Source organism: Tachypleus tridentatus, chromosome 13 (assembly GCF_004210375.1).
Source record: "Tachypleus tridentatus isolate NWPU-2018 chromosome 13, ASM421037v1, whole genome shotgun sequence".
Lineage (NCBI taxonomy): Eukaryota > Metazoa > Arthropoda > Merostomata > Xiphosura > Limulidae > Tachypleus > Tachypleus tridentatus.
In genome coordinates, this window is record NC_134837.1 from 191,347,561 (window position 1) to 191,372,381 (window position 24,821).

The following is a 24,821-nucleotide window of genomic DNA, read 5'->3' on the forward strand; positions in this document are numbered from 1 at the left end:
TAGGGTAGACAGTAAAATGCAAAGACTCGTTTGTTCTTTGATACAATCAACACACACATGGGACCTCCCACAAAAGGTTTTATGTTCTGAGATCTAAAAAACAAACAAAACAAAACATGAAAGTCAAGAAGATATGCAAGAGTTAACTTTAATATCAAGCGGAGTGATAAAAACTTACTGGTATATGTATCGGGCTGAGGATGGCAATATCCAAGACTCGGGCCACGATATGTCGTTGAACAAACTGCGCAGTTTCAACTGTGGGAGCTTTAAACTGTGATAATCAGTTACACTCAAATAAGAGAAACGGATAACGTTACTAGCTTACTGTTCTTATTATTGCCAGTAATTCTACTTCAGGAGCGACTACGCCTGAACCATGGAGGGATGGGGAATTCTAATGTGGATATTTATCCCAAATACCCTATACAAAAAAGATACAGCAATAGAAATCAGATTCTGTATGAATACTACTCCTTTATGCTGTAGTGATGATAAAACCTTTCGTAAATTGAAATTCACTCTCAAAATCATAATTTTCAGTTTTTGGATTAATGAAAAACCTTTAAAAGATTTACATGTTGTACTAATACAGCTAGACGGAAAGAAATAACAAATTCAAGTAATTTTATAAAGAAAATTTACTGCAGACCTTCCTATCATCACCTAGAAACTTTAAATGTTTGTTTTGCTTTCGATTGAAAACAGAACTCGCAGAATAACTTCCATCTCCTAACACATTGTTAGTATTGGATAAGAACAGTTAAGTGTGAGATTTTAAAACAAGTAAGAGAAATAGTAAATTAGTTATGTATCTTAATAACGTATCATGAACTACAGGAGTGGTTCATAATATGTTTTGCCCATTTCTTGTTCTTTATTATTATTTAACATTGTTCAGCCAGCCTATAGTGAAAATGGCTTTAAGTATCCTAACAATACCTGGGAAATATTACCAAATGCATCATTGAGCATTATATACAGCAGTTTTATACATTTATTTGACAACCTTACAAATAACAGCGACTGTATAACCATTGGCATCCAACTGTTTTAATGTAGTCTGTGGTTTATATGGAGACTCATAAGCCACTACATGAAAACGTATATAGCTGCGTACAAGACGTGGATATAATTTAAAGTTTAAACGACAGGCATGGTGCATGTATTATATCATAACAATTATTAACTTATTGTTACAGCGTATTCATGTTACGTATTATATAGTGTCATATATAGGGTTCCTGCTCTTTCAGACATTACGCTCCTGAAATGATCACAGTTTGTTTGTTTTTAACCACTGCTTGATTGAGTTCGACCATGTTACACAAACATCCACGCTGTCTCCCCCAACAGATATCTTTAAACCGTAATTTAAAAGATACCAGCAAGCTCAGTTTCGAACATCGGATCGCCAGTCAGGGTGATGGCTGATAGTAAATGCCAAATTATAACCAACACTGACTGAATTGAGAGTTTTATAGATAGTACAGATAGAGCAGCCATCCCTTAAGCTGACTATAAGGAGTAACAAGAATCGTGGAAACAGAAGATGGCAGAATGATGGCGACTTTAAACCGAAAGTGAGGTATTTTATTTAGAAAACATGTATTTTCATATGAAATACACAGTAGCGATGGTCCACCAAATTTTAGGGTCGTAGAAGCGTCATCATCCAACCTCCATCAGGAAGAGAAAAGTATATAATCAATTCAAAATTATTAATTAATACTTTCCCGACCTCGTATAGCGTGCAAAGAGGGCATCTTAGGAGCAGCAACAAATCCGCTATTGGCGGATGATATATTTCTTCCATAAAAAATAGATTTAAAATGTATATATGTATACATGTCCCATTATATTGTGACACATTGTTTTATACATATGTTCAATATGTATACATGTCCCATTATATTGTGACACATTGTTTTATACGTGTTCAATATGTATAATGTCCCATTATATTGTGACACATTGTTTTATACATGTATTCAATATGTATACATGTCCCATTATATTGTGACACATTGTTTTATACATGTGTTTAATATGTATACATGTCCCATTATATTGTGACACATTGTTTTATACGTGTTCAATATGTATGTCCCATTATATTGTGACACATTGTTTTACACGTGTTCAATATGTATAATGTCCCATTATATTGTGACACATTGTTTTACACGTGTTCAATATGTATAATGTCTCATTATATTGTAACACATTGTTTTATACATGTGTTCAATATGTATACATGCACCTATGAAACTTGACAAATTGTTATGACTATCTATATACACGGTTTTACAACTTAAGCTATCAAAACTGAAAGAACTTATAAACAAGTTATTTGTATATAGATATAAATATTAGCCAACATACATTACATCTGCAAGCATTTACGAAACTCACGCGATTACATGTACTATCGCAGTATAGTTCATTAGTGCTTATAATATAGTGTTTACTGACTTCCTATATAGTTATAAGGTATAAATATACTAACTATATATAACGTGTGGTATGTAGGTCACCAAAGGTCATAGTGATCATACATGCTATACAACTATCAATGATAACACTGTAGCATGATACCAAGAACCATAGCCATACAGTCTGCATGAATCAAATCCAAAGATTGTTATTGTTTCTAGAGAGAACATTATTCACCAACTACGTATTTCATTAAACTGTTTCAAATAGGACAGTATTGCCATCATAGAGATTTATGTCCATGTTAGTTTTAATATAGGACAGTATTGCCATCATAGAGATTTATGTCCATGTTAGTTTTAATATTGGACAGAATTGTTATCATACAGATTTATGTCCACGTTAGTTATAATATTGGACAGTATTGCTATCATACAGATTTATGTCCACGCTAGTTATAATATCTTGGGCACAAAAGCTAAACGAAGAATATTGTTACAATTTCCAAACAAGTTTAATATTTGATAAACACTGTTGCCATTATTACTTCAAGCTACAAATCCATATTTTGACTCCAGATTTTAGGCATGATTAAATAAGATTAACACAATGTCTCAAACCTTAAACTTGTTTGTTTACTTTTTTCCGATTGTTTTTTCACTTTAAGCTATATATCTTATTTCCGTATCTTTTCCAAACTCCCTCTTTCTAATTTAACAGTTTTTAATAATATTGTTCAATTAAGTTTTTAAAATAAAATATGTCAATTGCATCAAGTATATTTAAATATACGTATCATTAGGCTTATAGAAAATAAGTAAAATGGTTTTGATATAAATTGAATTACAATTAGAAACTATGGACCCATTATCAGCCCGATTCGGTTCACTTTCTTCATGCTGTAAGCTTGTATTAGTCTGTGAAAAGTGATTTCTCATTTTTAGTTGTAATATAAAAGAACACTGTTGACAAAACTTTATTAGCTACAGAATTCTAATCTAAAATACCTTGCTTAGGCTTAGAAAATTCTGAAAGCATTACACAAGTTTTGAAAAGAAAGTAAGGGTTATTTTGAATCAACAAAAGATTTAAAGAGAGTGTGAAACTTACACAAAATATCCTAGTAAATATTAAACGAACACACCTTTCACATTAAGCTAAAACCACGATTTTTTGTGACTTTTACAATTTTAAACAATGTGGTTTGTTACGGATTTCGAACAAAGCTACAACAGGACTATCTGCACCAGCTGTCCCTAATTTAGCAGTGTAAAACTAGAGAAAAGGCAGCTAGTCATCACCACCCACACACAACTCTTGGGCTACTCTTTTAGCAACCAACAGTGGGATTGACTCTCACATAATTAATTCAACCATGGCTGAAAGGGCAAGCATGTTTGGTGGAACGGGGACTTAAACCCGCGACTTGCAATTTTATTTTTCCACAGAGTAACTTGTTTAAAGTATCCATCGGAATCGAATTTCTTTATGACACCGGAAATCTTTATATTTAACTAACGACTTCACTTGTAGTGAATATTTTTTTCTTCTTTCGTTAATAAAGGGCTACTGAGGTTTTAAATTTCTATGGAGGAAAGATTTTAGTGAATATTTTAAAATAATAAGAAAGAGACGGCAGGTGTGCTTCTCCGCCCAAGTAGATCTGTAAAAACAGCACGTGCCCACTCGCGGTACCATGACTGTTGTTGATAACCATACCACTTCGTATGCACATATATAAAAACAGGAATATATATATTTTTTTAAACACAGCCGCACGGAACGTGCCAAATTACAGGGCACGGACATACAAAGACCAGTTTTCTGAAGACCGGACCGACGAGTGTTAAATGTCATTCTTTTTGTATCGAAGGTCTTACACACTTTATAGGTTTTTTGTGTTTTTTTTTTCACTGTTCAAATATGGACAGAACAAGTATGGAGTAACAACGAGTGTATAATTTTTTTGTCATGTTGAAAACCACGTGTTTCTAAAGAAAAAAGGAGAGAGCACAGTATATCAGTGGATCAACAAATATATCATTTCGATACCTATCGTGTGGTTCTTTTCAATTGATTTGAGCTTTAAATGTTTGTTTGTCTTTGCAACCAACAATATCCAGGTAGCTCGAATGTTGGAAAATAGCTAGAAAGAATGAAGATAAAGTTGTAGAAAATTATCTTTATTGGTACAGCTGTCGAGAGCAGAGAACAAAAACAAACAGTTCTAAACTGACATATTGATAACATCACTTCCGTGAACCCCTGAATACACTAAGCTTGAAAGTTTCGTCTCAATATGAAATAAAAAACACTAATAAATCGTCTAACTTAATAGTTGTGTTTACGCTAAACAACAAACATATGAAACGCATCTTAAACTGTTTGTATTTAACAACTTCTTTCCTACACAGAAGGTAACTGTGGATAAGCTGAAATACACCACAGTAGGTAATTATGGATAGACTGGGATACACTACGGTAGGTAACTGTGGACACACTGGACTACACCAGAATAAATGTTTGTAGACTAACTAACTGGGCCTCGTGGCAGTAGGTAATTATGGATAGATTGGGATACACAACAGCATGTAATTATGGATAGATTGGGATACACAACAGCATGTAATTATGGAGAGACTGGGATACACAACAGCATGTAATTATGGAGAGACTGGGATACACAACAGCATGTAATTATGGATAGATTGGGATACACAACAGCATGTAATTATGGAGAGACTGGGATACACAACAGCATGTAATTATGGAGAGACTGGGATACACAACAGCATGTAATTATGGAGAGATTGGGATACACAACAGCATGTAATTATGGAGAGACTGGGATACACAACAGCATGTAATTATGGAGAGATTGGGATACACAACAGCATGTAATTATGGAGAGACTGGGATACACAACAGCATGTAATTATGGAGAGACTGGGATACACAACAGCATGTAATTATGGAGAGACTGGGATACACAACAGCATGTAATTATGGAGAGACTGGGATACACAACAGCATGTAATTATGGAGAGACTTGGCTACACCACAGTAAGTAAGTGTGAATATACTACGCTCCTTTAGATTGATTGTTTGTGAATAATCTAGGCTAATTCACAGAAAGTAATTGTGGCCAAACTGGGTTACATCACAGTAAATAAGTGTGTACATACTTAAGTGGGCTGAAGAGCACTACTACACCTTGAATCTGTAGCACACATTTCATCACATTATGCTGTTTGCTCCGAAATTGGACGAAATATTGCCTCATTTTTATCAAGAATGGGCAAAAATAAACAACATAAAGACTGTTCTGAAAATACTCCTTGTTAACAATAACTGTATTTCTCGTCAAAATATGGAAGTAGTGATTAAAAACAGAATATACGAATAAAAATACCACCTTTCGCAAAAAAATATCCACTACAAAAACATACATACCTTTTGGGCAAAGTCGACTATAAGAAATATATATATATCTTTATGGCAAAGCTACTAAGACTATTTTATTTGTTCCTACTTTTGATCTACCAATCATAAGGAAAGCAGCTATTTATCTGCACCCTATCATCCTCACTAAAAGATTGACTGTCTTACTATAAATGCATACACGGCCTAATGTGTGTAGTGAGGAGCGGGGGGGGGATATTTTTGTGGTATTGCACGGATTCGAACTCAGCTTGCAAGCTCCGAAAGCCAGACCTCTGCACTAAAATATGTAATGTATCTAGGAAAAGGGAGTAACCCCCAAAGCCCGAGGACTTTTAAAGGATGGTTATAATTTGCAGCGGCTTTTTTGTTTTTGAAATGTCAGATATGTTGTTTGGTAACTACGGTGCTATTTAAGTTCAATTAGATTGTATTTGTCAATTATATATTTTAATAAAAAATATTTTGAAACGTTTTCATAACTACTAAAACTACTATTTCCAAATTTTCCATGACAGGCTTTGTACGTGCATATATATTTTTAGGATTAGTGAATATAGCCTGTACATGATTAGACTGCATGGATATCGAGTACAATTACAGAAATATTAACTTTTTAAAACACACACTTTAACCTTGGCCGTCTTTCAAAAAGTATAGTCGTGATAGTTTATTTACTTGGAAAAAAAATATAGAATTAAAACTGTACTTACCATCGTTTATCTATTTGACTCCTCAGATTTCACACACCAACGTCCAACAAAGATAAGTGCTGTCTTGATTCGATTAGTCTAACTGCTCTCTCGAAGCAAGTACATTAAATCTACGAGTTTCAATCATTCACGTTTCAATAAAAACTCAAATAATTGCCACCATAAAGCAGTTAGAAATTGTCTATGCTTCATACCAAGATCATTATGCGTGTTAGGTACATACGGCAGTAGTGGCGAGTTTCAGATACCCCAGAAATTGAAAATTGTTCCTGAAAGATTTGATACGGTATATTATAGGGCATTCAATAGGAAAATAGGTTGATTTACGTTTTGTCGGGCAGACTCCAATTGACCGGCTACTTGCCAGCTGTTGAAGGCTAAGTCTAACTTTCTGTAACGGTCTGAAAAGCAACAGGAGCCGCCCTGGATCGGATAGTGAATATACTAATAATACTGCTTGCACGGGTCGCACTCAGCTTGTCTACTGCCCCTTTCTAGAATATACGACCACAATTCCTCAACATTAGCCAGTAACCCTTCGGGCGGATACTTAGACGGCCCAGGGCAATCAAGTCCTTGTTCCAGTCAGAGCAACGTCAAAAACGTGTGTGCAAAGATTTTTTCCTTCTTCCAAGCTCCCTGGGGTTCGAAACAATGTTACACACATAAGCACGCAGTTGATGAAAGTGCACGCATACACAAACTACAATGTGCACGAGGAGCACCCCTTTACATAAAGATATGGCTTCAGGAGACATTGAGGTGATTCAGTTAGCCTAATAACTGCCTGCAGGTGTTTTCTTATATTACGGTTATACATTACTAAGAGACGCCTGACCGCTTCTTGCCGTATAAGCTAAATTAATGTAAAAAAAAGCTGAGGCAACAGTTGATGTGATTGTTCTGCCCTATTTAATTGCTTTATTTTCAGGTCATATCCTCCCTCTATTAACCAAACCAAATGAGGAAAGATCACAACGGTGGTAGGAACTTGTTCACGTAGCTAATAAATAGACTTTCTAATTACTTAATACGTTCGATGTCTTATGTTGACAAAAGTCAGAGAAGAAAGACATCAATTAGGTATTGATGACGGCAAGTGTTAGGAATAATCTGCGTATTTTAATTATTACGTAGTGGTTATTAATTTAATGTACAATTTTCTATCATAATTACGTATTTAATTTGTTCAGGTGTAGTGCTTTTACTTCATTTTCTATCGTAATTACGTGTTATCTGTTCAGGTGTAGTGCTTTTACTTTATTTTCTATCGTAATTACGTGTTATCTGTTCAAGTGTAGTGCTTTTACTTTATTTTCTATCGTAATTACGTGTTATCTGTTCAGGTGTAGTGCTTTTACTTTATTTTCTGTCGTAATTACGTGTTATCTGTTCAGGTATAGTGCCTTTACATAATTTCCTATCATAATTACTTGTTTTATCTGTAATGTCTTTACTTGTTTTACGCATAGTCAAATCCCCCGCGGGTACAGAGGTAAGTCTACGGATTTACGACGCTAAAATCAGGAGTTGGTGCCCCTTCGGTGGACTCAGCAGATAGCCTGATGCAATATGAAAACACATATGCATAGTCGATGTTTTGTAAACTTCAATAAATAATAAATAAACAATAAGATAAATGTGGATTTTTCTAAAATATCGATCAGCCTGTTTTGCTGGCTGAAAGTAACAGTGGAACACTAAATCTACAGAAAAAAACTCTTAGATTTACTATTAAATAGATACTTCAAAATCGCACGTAAATCCGTCGGCAGTTTGTGGGTCCGATCGGAAAATCCATGACTGAAAGCTGTGATATGCAGCTGAACAAGCAGGTTATAAAAGTAACAACCAATCCCATTATTCAGTTCAACAGAGCCATACAAACTGTTTACGGTTGTGGTCGCTGCTAGGTGGCTGCCTTCCTTCTGGTCAGTTAGGGACGATAATGCCTGAACTTTGGATTCACTAACCTGGACCAAAGGTCATACGACGTAATAAAAGTACCAAAAACCTCAATTTTCGCTTCAATATTATAAAAACAAAACGTTTAAGAGACTGGAGGGGGAAATACATATAAAGCCTCAACAACAAATGTTTCTTACCAACAACCTTCTTTATTCCAACAACTTTTTAACCCTATTTTATTTAAATATCTGTCCCCAGTTTAGTTACACATTTTATTCTGCTTCACACGATTTTTTTCGCTTATTTCGTATTCGAAAATCTAAATCAAAACTAGGGAGTTCCTTGAACATTTGTATATGTTCCAAAAACACCAAATCAGTGTACCATCTTCAAATAAGCACACATCGCTTAAGTTTGTTGGAATCGCGGTTTTATGGACGTCACGTAAGAAATGGATATAAAAAGGTAGATATATTTGCCATTAATGTGTGTATGTCTCTTTCTTATCGTGAAGGATGGTGGTTATCTTTCCAGCAATACTTTAAAATTATGTAAGCAGGAATAATTCGAAAGAGAACAGTGTACATTTGTTTGAACAAGATCAAGGGAACAATTCCGTTTTTCTCATCACCACAGAGATAAAAGAGTATATATTATTAGCATTATTTTAACAACAAAATATTGCTCCAATATTTTTGTCTACAGTATTGTAAAATGTTTTATTTCTTGACGAAAAAAGAATTTAACTGTTATTAACAATGCTATAACAGAGTGGCTTATTTGTTCGGGTGCTAGCCTTCAGAACTAAAGGCCTAATGTTCAAACCACGATACGCTGATGAAAACACTCCATTTATATTATACACAAGAACTTACTACTCTAATTGTTTGAATATTAGAACGTTCCACCTGAACATTTTGCTAAGATATGTAATGTACTAACAGTTCTGAATTAACGAATGCTTGGTTTTTAAAAACCATTAAAAAACGTATGGAAAAAAAAACAGCTGCACAAAGTATAAATGGAACACATTAGAATCTAGCGGTTACGGCTGTTATTATATAATGAAAGGTTTTATCATCTGCCTCAAAATGTAGATCGCAATTTGCGTATTGTGCACTAGTCATTGAAGAGCCTCATGGGATCGGTATGATGTTACGGTCAGCCCCACTCACCTTTGGTAGATACTCGTCCAAATAATCTAACACCTAAAAATTAAGTATGACTTGTGCAGATAGCCCTCGACTAGTCTTGCGAGAAATTCAGCAAACAAATAAATAAGCCAAATATAGAGACATGACCAAAAGAAAAATGTAAATATTCAGATGATATTGACTTAAACTGTCGTTTTACAATAATATTCATAAGTTGTGGATTCAAACGTATTAATCAGATATCAAATATACAGTTATTTATGTGATTTTTTATCATAAACATTTTTTTTGCTATGAAAGATAATTTGAGATTTTCCAGATAGATTTCGAATTCGGGTTTTCTTTACATGTTATAAATTATTAGATGAGACGCACTACCCATTTTGTTGACCAAGACGGCCCAGCATAACCAGATGGTTAGGGTACTCAGCTCGCAATTTGAGAGTCGCGGGTTCGAATCCCATTTTACACCAAAGATGCTCACCCTTTCAGCTGTGGGAGCGTTATAAAGTACGATCAATCTCACTGTTCGTTGATAAAAAGATTAGCTGGCGGTGGGCGATGATGACTAGCTGCCTTCCTTTTATTCCTACACTGCTAATCTTGGAACGGCTAGCTCAGATAGCCCTCGTGTAGCTTTATGGAAAATTCAAAACAAAGAAACGTTTATCAAGACCCACACTAATGACCAGTTTGGACCAGTCAACCCTATAAAGGATTTGTTTGTTTTTTTTTAATTTCGCACAAAGCTACTCGAGGGCTATCTGAGCTAGCCGTCTCTAATTTAGCAGTGTAAGACCAGATGGAAGGCAGCTAGTCATCACCACCCACCGCCAACTCGTGAGCTACTCTTTTACCAACGAATAGTGGGATTGACCGTCACATTATAACGCCCCCACGGTTGGAAGGGCGAGCATGTTTGGCGCGACGGCGATACGAACCCGCGACCCTCAGATTACGAGTCGCAGGCCCTATAAAGGAGGAAGAAGTAATTTAGACCTGAGCCTCCCAGGTCTGTAACACCTAAACATCGATGACAAAAAAAAAGTGTAGAGCTATAATGAATGTCGGCATACATACCATATATTTCTATGTGCAGTCAAGATTTGGAAATTTTGAACTTGTACTTATACATGTTATGTGTTGTTGTTGTTTTTAATTTCTGGTTCTTAAATTTACTTTCCATTGATGGAAAGAAATATCATCTGGAAACAGCTTTCTCACTAACTGTTACTTCATGTATTGTGCTACGGCTTTAGTTAATAATAGTTAATGTCTAAGATAAGAATGATGGAAACTACGCTTAGGGAAATATTAATCTGTGGCGTGAAAATACAATTCTGATATCAATAAAAACACTATTTTTTTTCCTGCCATAGATGTCAACTTTTCTTTTAAGAAAACGTTTTTCCCTGGTCAAATTTCAAATTATCGTCAAGGAAACCTGGATGACAGGACTTATAACTGTTAGCAGCTTCATATTACTTTTTTTCATAAATAACAAAGAAATTATATTTTATTGGTTGCTTAAAAGAAGAAACATGAAAGTCAGATTGCAACGCAAACTATACATCAGTTCATTTCGTCACGTATTTAAGGTCTTTGGCCTTTGTCTGCACAAAGGCCTTACTGGAAACCGGAAAAGAAGAAAGACTATATTCATCGGTTCCAAGAAGTTCTCATGAGATACCACTTTGTTTAAAAATGATTCAGAACTACTTCTTAGACCTGAAGCAGCAGGATATATCTTTACCAAGGCACTTATCGACAGTGAAATGAATTATAATTAGAAATGTTGCAAGAAAAGCGTTGAAGATTTTGTTTGTCTTCGTTGTTTGTTGCTTTTTTTGTAAACTTTCCTCCGAGATCAAGAAATTATTCTATGTCTCCTGACATAGGTGCAGATTAACCCTGCGGGTTTGTTTAGTTCCTGCTGTCTAGATTCACGTACACATCTATTGTCCGGAACTTCACCTGTATAGAGTATAGGTCCAGAGGAAATCAATCAATCATTAATATAGTTTATTCAAGCAAACTTCAATTCACCAGCATTTAAAGTGTTTGTGGCTATCACTGTGTCTTTTAATAAACATTCTACTTGTTTCAGACATCAATAACGACAGATCAAAGGGTATATATATTATAAACCAAAAACTGTAAACAAATCCATCACGTTTAATCCGACAAACACTTCATACCAGTATTAACCATGTAAAGACGTTTATCCGACAAACACTTCACACCAGCGATAATCAACTGAAGTTAAACTGTGCCTTGAATATTGCTCTACTTTCAAACTGAAATATCAAACGGATACATGGAAAATACATTCTGTTATTAATTAGTAATGTTACAATACAACCTTGTGTCCAAAAATCTCTTTGAAAAGTATCTCGAACTATTTATAATAATGAAAGTGTTTCTTTTGGAAGAAGTCTAAAATCGTGTTTAGAAGTAAGCTACGTTACAATACAAATAATCTTGTATAGCTCCGTATTCTGCTTTTAATCAGTTAGGTTACTGTGAATAACGCCAATTTATCACGTCAATTCAGCCTCTTAGTTTTACAGTAATATACGCGTGGGTCAGTCTGACTGGATACTTAACTTTATTAATTTATCATATATAAATACACACATCAAGTGATAGATATATTCTTCGGCTCAAAGGTACTTAATATAAAAAGCGTCTGGCTAATCTAGAAACCATTTTAAATCCTTTAAACTTTCGAAAAGCAGGTTTTTCTTTGTCCTAAATTGTTAGTTGTGTAATGTAATAATTATACCACTCCAAATATGCAGACAACAAGATAATTACAGCTTTATACCATTTTCAGCAAGAGGGCGCTGTGCCCCAGAAAATTCAGATAAGTGAGACAGTTCTAAATTTAGTACGCTGCAATTTTGTAACCAAATATATATTTATAGATGGAATGAAAACACAAGTCCATAAACAAGCCTGCACAATATAAAAAATCTTAGATTAGCGCTTGAATAACAGGCTTTAAAAAAAACTAGCTCGGATTATATAGTCGGAACGTACTGTCCAAAATATATCGTGACACAGTAGCAAGTACATGGATTTATAACGCTAGAAATCTGGTGTCGATACCCGTAGTGGGTTAAGCAAAGATATTGCGTTGTACAGCTTTGTGCTTATCTACAAACAAACAGACAAAAATAATTTGAAAATAAAACGCCACCATAACTATTTATAAAAACTAGAAATCAAAAATACTTAAATAATCCTTATTCCGTGAGTAGAAGTGGATCAGTGAACTTTAAACGTGTATGAAACTTACAAGATTAAATAGTTTTTGTTTCCATGTAATGCCTTAATTAATTTAAAAAGAAACTCTTAATTTGTTTGAAGATTATTGAGACTGCATGCCAAAGTAGTTACAAGTTTTTTCATTTGTATCTGACAGTCCAATAGAACCACCAGTTAAAAAAAATATATCATCTCCACTTTCAAGACACTAGACTTGATAATACAACTTCGTAAAACTGCTAAACACACTTCTCTCTTGACTAGCACACGTTGGGTTTTTAGCAGGAAAAATGCTTACTATCACTTTGTTGATTGTATATTATAGATCACTCACCGAAGAGACCTTTTGCTCAAAATCAAGCTCGTCAGGCCGGTTGGACCTCAATGTAGGGTCTTCATTATAGATCACCTAATATGGCAAATTCTAACAACATTTAAAACATTGTTATGCATGCTGCTGCTACACAAAAGGAAAAACCTAATTTGTGTTCTTATAAATACCTTGACAAGTCAACGATGTATATGTAAGAATCTATTCTCTGTTTAATAGTTTTGGTTTCGATTACCCTACCGACAAAATAATAAATAAAGGCTTACTGAATTAAATAGGAATTTATGTGTCACTTTTATGGTTACTGAATGGCAAAAGGCAAAGCTAGACAAGAGCATAATAAATATCTTGGCAGGTGGAAAACTACACTATGGGTTGAAAATAAAGCTCCCAATTGACCACCTAGGGACTCTATGAAAAATGTCAAGTCACATAGTTAAGCCGAGTCGTGATTTAACGGCATTTCAATGGCGTAAGTTTTAAGAGAGACATTTTTATAGCGTTATAAGCATCGAGATTCCATGTCTTAATTAATTGATAATGCTCAAGTACATCGTGAATAAATCAACTGAAGTTACAGAAAACTCGTAACTCAAAAAAATTTGAATGAACTCAAGAGAGTAAACTTGAACAAGAACAGAAATGGTATAAAATAAAACATTTAATATTACACTAACAACATTTCACAATGTTATGGGGTGCAAAATACTGATACTGGAGGGCCTAGAGTGGTCCGGTGGTTTGTATATCAGAACGTAGATCCGAGGTTCGATACCATTATCGAATAAAACAATAAGAACGAGATCACGCTCTAATCTTTAGGGCTTAGGCAAAGTTATCAGGATGATGGGCAAATAACAGTTTTTGATTAGTGTAGTTTACGAGATTGTAGTAGGTAGTGTTTGATCAGTTGTCTTTTCTACAGACTATCACATCAAAATTAAGGACGGCTGGCGCATATTCCCCAAAAATGCATTGGTACAAAATTAAAGAACACAGTTCTACAGTACTTAAACGTAAGAACGTGTGAATTCACTTCTACAACGAATTATTTCGGCTACTCTTTTACCAACGAAAAATAGAATTGACTGTCACATTATAATGTCCCAAAGGTTGAAAGGACAAGCATGTTTGGTGTGACGGTGATTCGAACCCGCGACCCTCGGATTACGAGTCGATCTTACGAAGATTTCATTTGATTAAGTTTAGTTATCAACGTATATACTTTCAAAGGTTACGGTCTTCTAAAACAAATATGTTCATAAAATTCCATAATAATCTTAATGAAATAATTCTTTTAATATTATTTTACGTATTTTCACACGCCATTTACATGACTTTAGATTCTGTTTGTACATTCACATCTTTTCACACATAGCGAGAATTTGAAAATTTTTTTGTTCTAAGTTTACATCTATAAAATGTTCCCCTCATTAATAACTGTTGGTGTGATTATTGGAAACACACTTCAATCATAGCTTTGTTTCTTAAAACAATACCAATAATATCGGTGTGGTTAATTTTTGAACCACTAGGTGAATCTGATTTTTCTGTATGTTTAAATTATAGTGCAGTATTAAATAACAAGTTGTTCCTTTGTCGAAAACATCATAATCATGGCTTTATCATAATAAAATATAAATATTTTATTCATAATTTTACTTTACGTGCATTATAGCAATTGATTATTTTTGGTCAAAGTAACAGGAACTTCATCTTATAATATTATAAGTTAGTAAGACAATGAAACAATGCCAAAATGTTTTTTCACTCTCGAATTTCGTGTAAAGCAATCTGTACTGAACGACCACAATTTTGAAGTGATAGAGTAAAATCACTTGATCAACACCATATATGGCTAAATTATTAGTTATTCTTTCCCAACAAATAATGGATTGATCACCACATTATAACGTCCTCACTGCTCAGAGGACCAATATATTCTGTGATGGAATATAAGAAAAAAAAACAGTTAAACACACACTTTAAAAGACTTTGATGGTAGAAAGTCAAGAACATTTAAATAAACTGGGAAAATTATCACCATGTTAGAAGGTCTCACGGTAGTTTAACCTGGCAGTTAGGGCATTTGACTAGCAATCTGTAGGTCGTGGATTCGAATCTCGTCACCAAACATACTCGTCCTTTCAGTCATGGAAGTGTTACAATGTGACGATCAATTCCTTTCTTTGTTGGTAGAAGTCTGAGAGATGGTGGTGAATGATGTTAACTACTCGCCCTCCATTCAGTCTATCATTTCAAAATTAGAGACAGATAACACTGAGTAGTTTTGAGCAAAATGCAATTAATCAACTCACTTAAGACAGCTTTTCACATCTTTCTATTTATTGTTTAGTTGTAAATATAGCAACAGTAAAGATGCTTTTCTTATAATTATAGAACAGGAAGAAATTAGTGGATGATTCAGAGACTTGTTTTGTCCTCTAAAGACTAGATTATAAACAATATGTTTCCTAGCTTCAAGGTGGAATAATCTAAGAAAAGTTGGCATATTTATAAATATCCAGTTAGCCAATACACTAATTGTGGATTAATTAATTGTGACGCTGTATATTACATGTTATCGTAAATTTGTTTGTTTTGAATTTCGCGCAAAGCAACACGAGGGCTATCTGGGGTAGCCGTCCCGAATGTAGCAGTGTGAGACTAGAGGGAAGGCAACTAGTCATCACAACCCATCGCCAACTCTTGGGCTACTCTTTTACCAGCAAACAGTGGGATTGGCCGTCACATTATAACGCCCCACGGCTGAAAGGGCAAACATGTTTGGTGTGACGGGGATTTGAACCCGCGACCCTCAGATTACGAGTCGGGTGCCTTAACCACGCTGAGCCTTATCGTAAATTATTACTAGTCAGTCAAATAGCGTACGTCCAAACTAAACAAATATTTTCCAGTCAGTAAATGTAAAAGAACTGTTAACAGTGAATTGGAAAAAGTATAGTTTGGAAAATTAAAAGTTAGCAGTCACTGGTCACATTAAGCTTGAAAAGGATTTTCACTGCGCAATTTCTTCTCATAATTTTTTAAAGACTGTACTTAACTTCATTAATTCAATTTCATTGTATATTTTATCACCTCAAAATTGAATACATATAAAACTCAGAAGAGAATAAAATAGACAAAGAACAGCAAAAATGACATATTTTCTGATTAATAAATACATATACGTTTATGAATGATATTCAGTAAAATAATGAAATTGGCTAATGATGCTAAGATGGAAAACGTTAATGTTTTGAACAACATTTATTTTATTTCATTATGATATAGAAAAAATAAGATATAAAATCGGACATAACCACCTTTCTTTTTTGTTAACTCCTGGTACTTTGTTGTTTTTTTATTTTTGTAAACTAGCTCAATTAAACAAAAATAACTTTCAAACTGAATGATGAATTTTGATTTGGATTCTAGCTTTTTCATCTTTGCAATTTTGTTTCACTGTAATGCTCTGAAGTTCCTTTCTAAGTTTTTGAGAAACTCGTCACAACGGGTAATGTTCAGAGATCATTACGCTATTTCCCTACTTCATTTACACCTAACCATGTGTAACACCACACCTCCGACTCCGCGAGTCATTTATAAATTCAAAATAGCTTTATAACCGCCCTCACCTCTTTTCTTCTAATATCAAAACCGGTACCAAACGTTAGTGGTCCATATCTTGGAAGTGGGATTAATTACAAAATTACTTGCTTACCTTAATGATTACCTATTATTTATTTCCAACTCTTCGTTTTTAAACACTTTGCATTAATTTGTAATATGTTATTTGCTTTCATAACAACATATTAATTTATAGCAGAAAGCTGTCAGGTTTTACAGTGGAGAGGTAATATTAGTTTTGGTCTAATTTCCATGATGAGATGAAAACTTCATACAACACTCTAGAGCCAATTTATCACCCACAGTATAAAGCAAACTCGTTAAGTATTACTAACTGTTTGTCTTTTTGTTATTTACTCTGTTAAATGTGTTTTTTTTTAGAAACTTAGGTTAAAAATCAGTTACACTTCACACTAAAAAATCCCCCCTCCAATTATCTCAGTTAGTTTTGTGCTCAGGTAAAGTTTTGTTTTGAATTACGCGCAAAGCTATTTGAGGGCTATCTGCGTTACCCGTCCCTAATTTAGCAGTGTAAGACTAGAGGGAAGGCACCTAGTCATCACCACCCACCGCCAACTCTTGGGCTACTCTTTTACCAACGAATAGGGGGATTGACTGTCACATTATAATGTCCTCACGGCTGAACGGGCGAGCATGTTTGGTGCGACCGGGATTCGAACCCGCGACTCTCGGATTACGAGTCGAAAGCCGGACCCCCTCAGGTAAGGTAAGCTTAAAGTGGAAATATAGTTTACTGTGATATATCAGATATTGCTCAGCTGCATAAATGCTGCTGACGTCATTTTTACACCAACGTTCGTCGGTGTTGATTTCAAGTCATTCAAAATTCTGACGCGATATCACCTGAAATTAGAAGGCAGAAATTAAACGGCCGACGTCATTGCATATAATAAAAGATAAATGCTAGATAGAATACTATGTTCTAGGCCTATTTGTAAATTATAAGTTTAATTATATTTTATGCATGTCTTATCATGCTGGTACTTAAACAGGGATGGAGAGGGGTGTATCCTGTGAGTCCAGGATAAAATAGTATTCACTCTAGTGATTATGAGTAACGCTACTATATTAAAAATCAATATATCTAGCACTTGTATACCACATCACTTTTTTTTAATAAGGTGAAAATTATCTGTGATTTCTGTGAGATGTAAATTATATTCTCAGAGGTAACTTGTATAGGTTTTAAGGAACTGGTGTCGTTTCATATATATTGGCTCAATTTTTGTTGTTATTGCTTTTACACCAGTGTGAATTATAGTTTGTTGTCGTTTTCTTTATACAGAAGTTTCCAAAATAATATTTTCTCTGGAGATACAAATAATCTTTCACATACTTTTCACTGACACTAAGTATGGAGATTGTTGTCATGGTTTCTCATTGGATATCTTTAATATTTTTATATGCACCAAAAATCAGGTTCAAACATAGAAGTAAGGCTTTATTTGGTGGCTCAAATGCTCTGGTTAATTCTGGTTATCATTAAATGTTAATATATAGTCGTTATAATTTCAACTTTTGTCTATGCACTATTTCGCTAATGCTTTCACACTAAGTGTTAAATCTAGTCTAAGACTAAGTTTCGCGTTTGTGAATTGAATATTTTGTTTTTTCTTTGCCACTTTTTAAAAGTGTAACAACATTACTCTTACAAAGGTTTCAAACCTTCATTTTGTGATTAGGACTATTTTAGTGAAATTATACTGATCTTCTCATTACGCGATATGTCTGTAGACTTATGCCGCTGGCCCGGCATGGCCAAGCGTGTTAAGGCGTGCGACTCGTAATCTGAGGGTCGCGAGTTCACATCTCTGTCGCGCCAAACATGCTCGCCCTTTCAGCCGTGGGGGCGTTATTATGTGACGGTCAATCCCACTATTCGTTGGTAAAAGAGTAGCCCAAGAGTTGGCGGTGGGTGGTGATGACTAGCTGCCTTCCCTCTAGTCTTACACTGCTAAATTAGGGACGGCTAGCACAGATAGGCCTCGAGTAGCTTTGTGCGAAATTCCAAAACAAACAAACAAACAAACTTATGCCGCTAGATACCAGGTTTGGATACCCATTGTAAGCAGAGCATAGACGGTCTAGCCCTTCATGTAGTTTTGTGTTTAATATCAAATAACGCTTTTTTGAAATTATGGCTATTACAATTTATTCAATCCTGGTCTTTTATTTTAATACTTTTATTATCCGTTTGTTTTTTCCATGAACGTCCGAATAATTTATTCCATGTGGGGGGGGGGCAAGCCATCCAAGAGCGCAAAGCTGTTTGCCTTGAAGTTCGAACGCGATGCTCTGGCTGATTATGGTTTATTTATGTAAGCCTAACTTCATCACTTACATTGAAATAATAGTATTTTCTAATATGTTTTTTTTTAAATAAATTATTCAAATACAGTTTTTTCAGAAATTCTGAGTGGGCGTAAATGCCCCCTTTTTCCTAATTCCATCCTGCTTGCACATATTTTTTTTCCCATTGTCATGTTATACTTTTAGATTTTCTGTAATAAATTCCGTCTTTCAATAGTTTTACACAAATTCAAACATGCGGCGAGGGTAATACTTGCGGCAGCGTTACTGTAAACACCAAATGAAGGTTGGCGATTTTGTATCACAGTTTGAAAATTAGCCAATGAGTCATTTAAGGGCGCAACTGAAATCCTTACTAAAGTTACACGTCACTTTTAGATGTTGCAGTAACACACGTACCGAAACTAAAAACCTTCAATTCAAGGACTTTAATACTACGTTTGGCAGGATTTATAACAACCTACAAGCAGTTAAATTTTTAATGCATTTTAACACTTGATTAGGAACGTGGATATATTGTACAGCCACAGCTTTTGCACTACGTTTCAGTCGTTAAAGTGTATTTTCCACACACCTCGTATGTATCATTTAAAACAAAGATATATACACGAATAATTCTGGTAATATACGTCGAATATATTTGAAACTAGATAGGTAAGTTAATCCTTATCTAAAGATTTAGTTTGTATGTATGATTAGGAGTAAGATGTTATCACTAAGACCTAATGTTATCAGAAATCAAAAATGTTGAAACTTATGTTTGATTACAACACAAGAGGGGCCATAGAGTTACTTTATACAAAACAACTAGTAATTTTTAAAACTCTAAATGTAGTAGTGGAGGTATCTAGTGTGAGAGTGTTCGATAATCTAGTGAATACATAGTCAGTGAGTTAGCTATTTTGTTCATATAGTTGAGTTTTTTTAACTTTCAAACAATAGCATCATTAACTCTCACTAAATTTAAAGTAAACGCTTGGCACCACTTTAAGAATACTTGACAAAAATTGATTAAATACTAAGTCAGTCTCTCAGTTTTATTCTCTCAAACTACTAATAAAAATAATGGTATCAGAAGGTAACGAGCTGAGTAGGGAAGATGACACAAGTCACCTCCGCTCTTTATTATTAAATTTATGAAAAATTGCAAAAATTAAATAAATAAACATTTAACAATAGGCTGAAAAGAGGAAAACTGTTTTCAGGTGGTTCTTTTCTCAAAATCTTGAACAAGATTTTAGTACTTGTGGCGTTAAAATCAGGGTTCGATCCCACAAAAGAGCATAGTGCAAATGGACAATTGTGTAATTTTGCAACTTAACAAGGAAACCAGCAAAAAGAATAACTTTTGAAATTTATTATTTTAAAAAAGTTAGTCATCACTTCGTCTCACTCTCGAACAATATCGAAATACAACAAGTAGATGAACGTCTTACATACAAACGTTAGGAAAAACTGGTAGTAATTCTTACATTATTATTGGTTTGTAATAACACAAGCGCTTTTCTTTATCGATAGCAGAACTTTTTCTAATAGTAACTGTAGCACGTACGAAACAGTAATCAAGGAATAAATACTATGAAATTAAGGGTGGTCATAAAAATTACAAAAATAAGTTAACTAATAGAAAACACTGATTGTAAAATTGAAAGTAAGATAAGCTATCCTATACGATTTGGGTATTATCCATATAAGCACTTAATAATATAAGTTTGTTTTTATGCAACACATTTTAATGGGCTTTGTTATTGGAGTTACACGTTCTTCGATTGTTTATTTTTTAAATAATGCTAAAATAAGTTCATGAAACAATGATTTACTTCTAATTTACTTTTTTCTAATTATGCTTGGAGAAAAATTAGAAAACATTCTACGATCAGTATATGACATACAGGATAACTGAAGAAACGCACTCAGAATACGAATGTTTAGAATTACTTCCAAAATCTTTTCGAGAAACATGTATTAAGCAGTTGACTTTATATGCAGCCCTACAGCAAACTTTTAAGACTGGTTGTTTTCATTTGAAGTTAGTTACTGCCATCTATCGATAGGTTAGTACACCATATTACGATTACATCTGTTAGTACACCATATTACGATTACATCTATGACTTACCATAGTTGCGTAATAATTATTTTTTATTCTGACTTATTTCAACTTCGTACAAACGTTGTCTTAAATTTAATGTCATGTTGATGTATGTAGAAAATGAATTAATATTCCACAATTAAAATAAAAATGTGTTTAGAATTAAATGATCATTGCTTTAGCTTATTACAACGGAATTTCAACTATACGCCGTATTCTTATCCTACGAAAGAGAACAGCAATTCAAAGATGTTATGAATGAGAGCAAAAACAATATGTAATAATATTTCATTCACATCATATCTGTCGTATCCAGTGGCGGCAAGATCTTTTACATAACACCATAACTTTATCTGTCCGATTGGTTCACGTCAGGCATAACAGTTGACTCGAGGTAAATTAAACATTAGTGATTACAGTACGACATACACAGAAGCTTACGGGAAACATTACATAATTACAGTAATTTTACTAAAAATAAAATGAATGTATATATAACTGGAACTTTTACAGATATATTCGAATCAAAGTGTTAATTATATGGGTTTCTTGTTGTCATATTTTTCTCCACTGTAGTAAATTAGTACGTTTTAACATTTTATTTTTTAATTTAACATACTTATGTGTTGCATAAATATTCTCACCAAAGTCTTCTGAAATAGTGGATACAATTTTTGCTTTGCTTGAAAACAAACCAGCCAGCTTCATCGTTATATGTATAAGTAAGTTTAGACTTTCAAAGATAAATTCAGGGAGAGGTGTGATTCCCCTCTGTTTACAGAGATCAGGTTGTTTGTTTGTAATTAAACACAAAGATAAACAATAAAGATAAATAGAAAAAATTACTCTTTTGAACAATATATAATTACACTTTTGGAAATAAAATTGTATAATTTACTTTAAATAGTCGCTACCAAAGTAAAAAATGTATATGGTATAAACCCATTGAAGTAACTTTTAATATGGTATTACTTTTATTCATGTCGAATCCTAAAACATGCTGAATTTTATCAAATACATTTTGTTCCTTTTTTTTTTCTTAAATAACGATCTTATTTTAAAGTTTTCTATGAATTCATGATACATACCAGGAGCTGCAACAAGTTGTTTTTTCTTAATGGTGGATCAGCTGTAAGTTTAGACTTTGAAAGATAAATTCAGGGAGAAGTGTGATTCCCCTCTGTCTACAGAGATCAGGTTGTTTGTTTGTAATTAAACACAAAGATAAACAATAAGCTATATGTTATCTGTCCCCATAGGTATCGAAACCCGGATTCCAGAGTTGTAAGTCTGCATATATACCACTGTACTATTAAGGGGGGTAACACAGCTTGGCTTTAAGCTAAAACAAGTAAAAGTTATTTGCGCAATTACTAGGTAAGAGATGAGCCAAAAAGAAACACACAACAATAAAATCGATACACACTTAAGATTTTAATTTAGACCAACCTATAGCTTCTAAAACATGGGTCTCACGTTTCAACATTTACCACGTCATCATCAGGAGTGAATATGCAAAATATAAATGTCATATTTATTCATTCTTAGACAGGCCATGTGACATTTGTGTAAGTTTACGTTTTTACACAAGTCTCAGAGGAGATTAACTACATTCTTACACAGATATTTGCCACCCCTTCGTCTCTAGTTGATAACTCAAGATCCTTATTTTTTCTTTAATTATTATTAAATGGGGACGAAGGTGTGGTAAATAAGTGTGATAGAATATGACGGGATCTCTTCTATAGTATCTGACCTAGAAATTATAACACAAAGAGGACAATAGTGTAATAAACAATTGTTTTACAGTTTCTTAATTAATACTTTTTCTTGTTTATATAATTTTATGATTTATCTACTATCTATAGATGCCTATTACCGATACAAATATGGACTCGCTTTATATCAGTTGTGAAGTTCTTCCGTTCGTCAGTGTGTAGCCCAGGTAGCATGGTACTATACCTATTTCAGAAGAACTGGCCACAAGAAGAGCCGCGTGAAACAACTTTTTTTACTTTGTTATCGGCTTCTTTTCTTTGGCATTTCTGAACCTATAGATGTAAATAAATATATCACAAACAACTATCTTGGTTCATAATAGGGATCGCCCATTTGTTCTCTTTATTATTATAGTTCCGCCTGTCTACAGAATAAAACGGGCCGGAGTATTACAATCAAACTTGAGCAATATTACTAAATAGATCATTGCGCATTATGTAAGCTGTTTAAATATCTCCCATAAGCAGAAAGAAAATCCTAATTCTAGTGTCAACAATGTTATTACTATCCCTAGAAGTTAGCTTTTCTACAAAGATTTGGTGCGGTATAAAAAGCGCAAGTACAGGGTGAAGCACAACTAAAAGACAATCGTAGATTAACATCAGAGGAGTGTAGCATGTAGACGTTCAATGCTTTGTACACTATACAGTCAGTGTATATAGGTAGCCAACTCCTATATTACGTATGAAGTGAGGAAGTAAAAAGAATTACACAATAATAAATTATATGGCATCCATTCGTATCATAATTAATTTAAGAGACACGAAGGTTTATTTAAAGCGATGTTTGAAATGTATATTTTTTATTTAAAAAGGCTGCGTCTTAGTTCTCGTACATATGCCTTTTGCTGTGCATTATACATAGATAATTTAGTTACACAGAAACTACAAAATCTCACTATGTTCTCAAAACATTTCTATGACAATCGCCAGCAGAAGCTTATATTTTTACATTCCGAAATAATGCGATCAGACAGTCAATTGTTACAGTAAATCATCACGAACCGTATCAGCTTATCTTCCAAAACAAATATTTTTAAGCCTGAGTTTAAAATACAGCATTAAGCTCAGTTTCGATCATCATTGGAAAATAATGTGACTGCCGATTTCGAGTTTCGATTTATAACCTATACTGCCTGACTACGAACTTTATACATACAGCACAAACAATAGCAACCGTTGAAGTTGACTATAAAGTGGTTAAAAATCTTGTAGGAAGGAGATGGGGATTATAGGCGAAAGTTAAGCAGAAATTTCGTAGCTATATATTTTATTTGAAAAATAATTAGTTTCAGATCAAGTACGTGGCAGCGACGACCCACCAGAGTTTAGGGTCGTCACAGTTGAAGAAGGTCGTAAAAGTGTCACGACCCAAACTCCACACAAAATGGAGGAGAGAGTATCAATATAATAAACTCGTAATAAAATGTTTTCCATCTTTCAAAGTGTGCAGAATGTCACTCTTAAAGGAAATCTTGTGAGCTGCATCAAAACTGTGACCAGTCTTATTATGACCGGAAAAAAATCTAACAACTACAAACAAAAAGGAATCCTCAATAGACGCAGCATTTGACAATTCTTTTAGGCAAAATCAAAGTAAATTATTCTATAAGATCTTTCGTTTTTATCACTTATATTTTTGGACGCCAGTAAATAAATACCAAGCGTGGGGCACGCGTATACCTGATTCGATTTTATTACTTATCTGGATCTCTACCAGCCTACCCTCAAACTGAA

General features: G+C 34.0%; 1 protein-coding gene across 2 annotated transcripts in view; it reads right to left on the reverse strand.

The window, feature by feature from the left end:
* The window catches only part of LOC143237314 (transcription factor AP-2-epsilon-like), a 170,455-nt gene that overhangs the window by 99,349 nt on the left and 46,285 nt on the right, over positions 1-24,821 (reverse strand). The window contains exon 1 of one of the 2 annotated variants that reach the window (XM_076476425.1): positions 6,591-7,065. The exons of the other annotated variant lie outside the window; for it this stretch is intronic. Within the exon in view, the coding sequence (XP_076332540.1) occupies positions 6,591-6,593 (3 nt within the window). The 5' untranslated portion in view covers positions 6,594-7,065. Of the gene's footprint in view, positions 1-6,590; positions 7,066-24,821 lie in introns of those variants that run through there. 2 annotated transcript variants of the gene reach the window in all.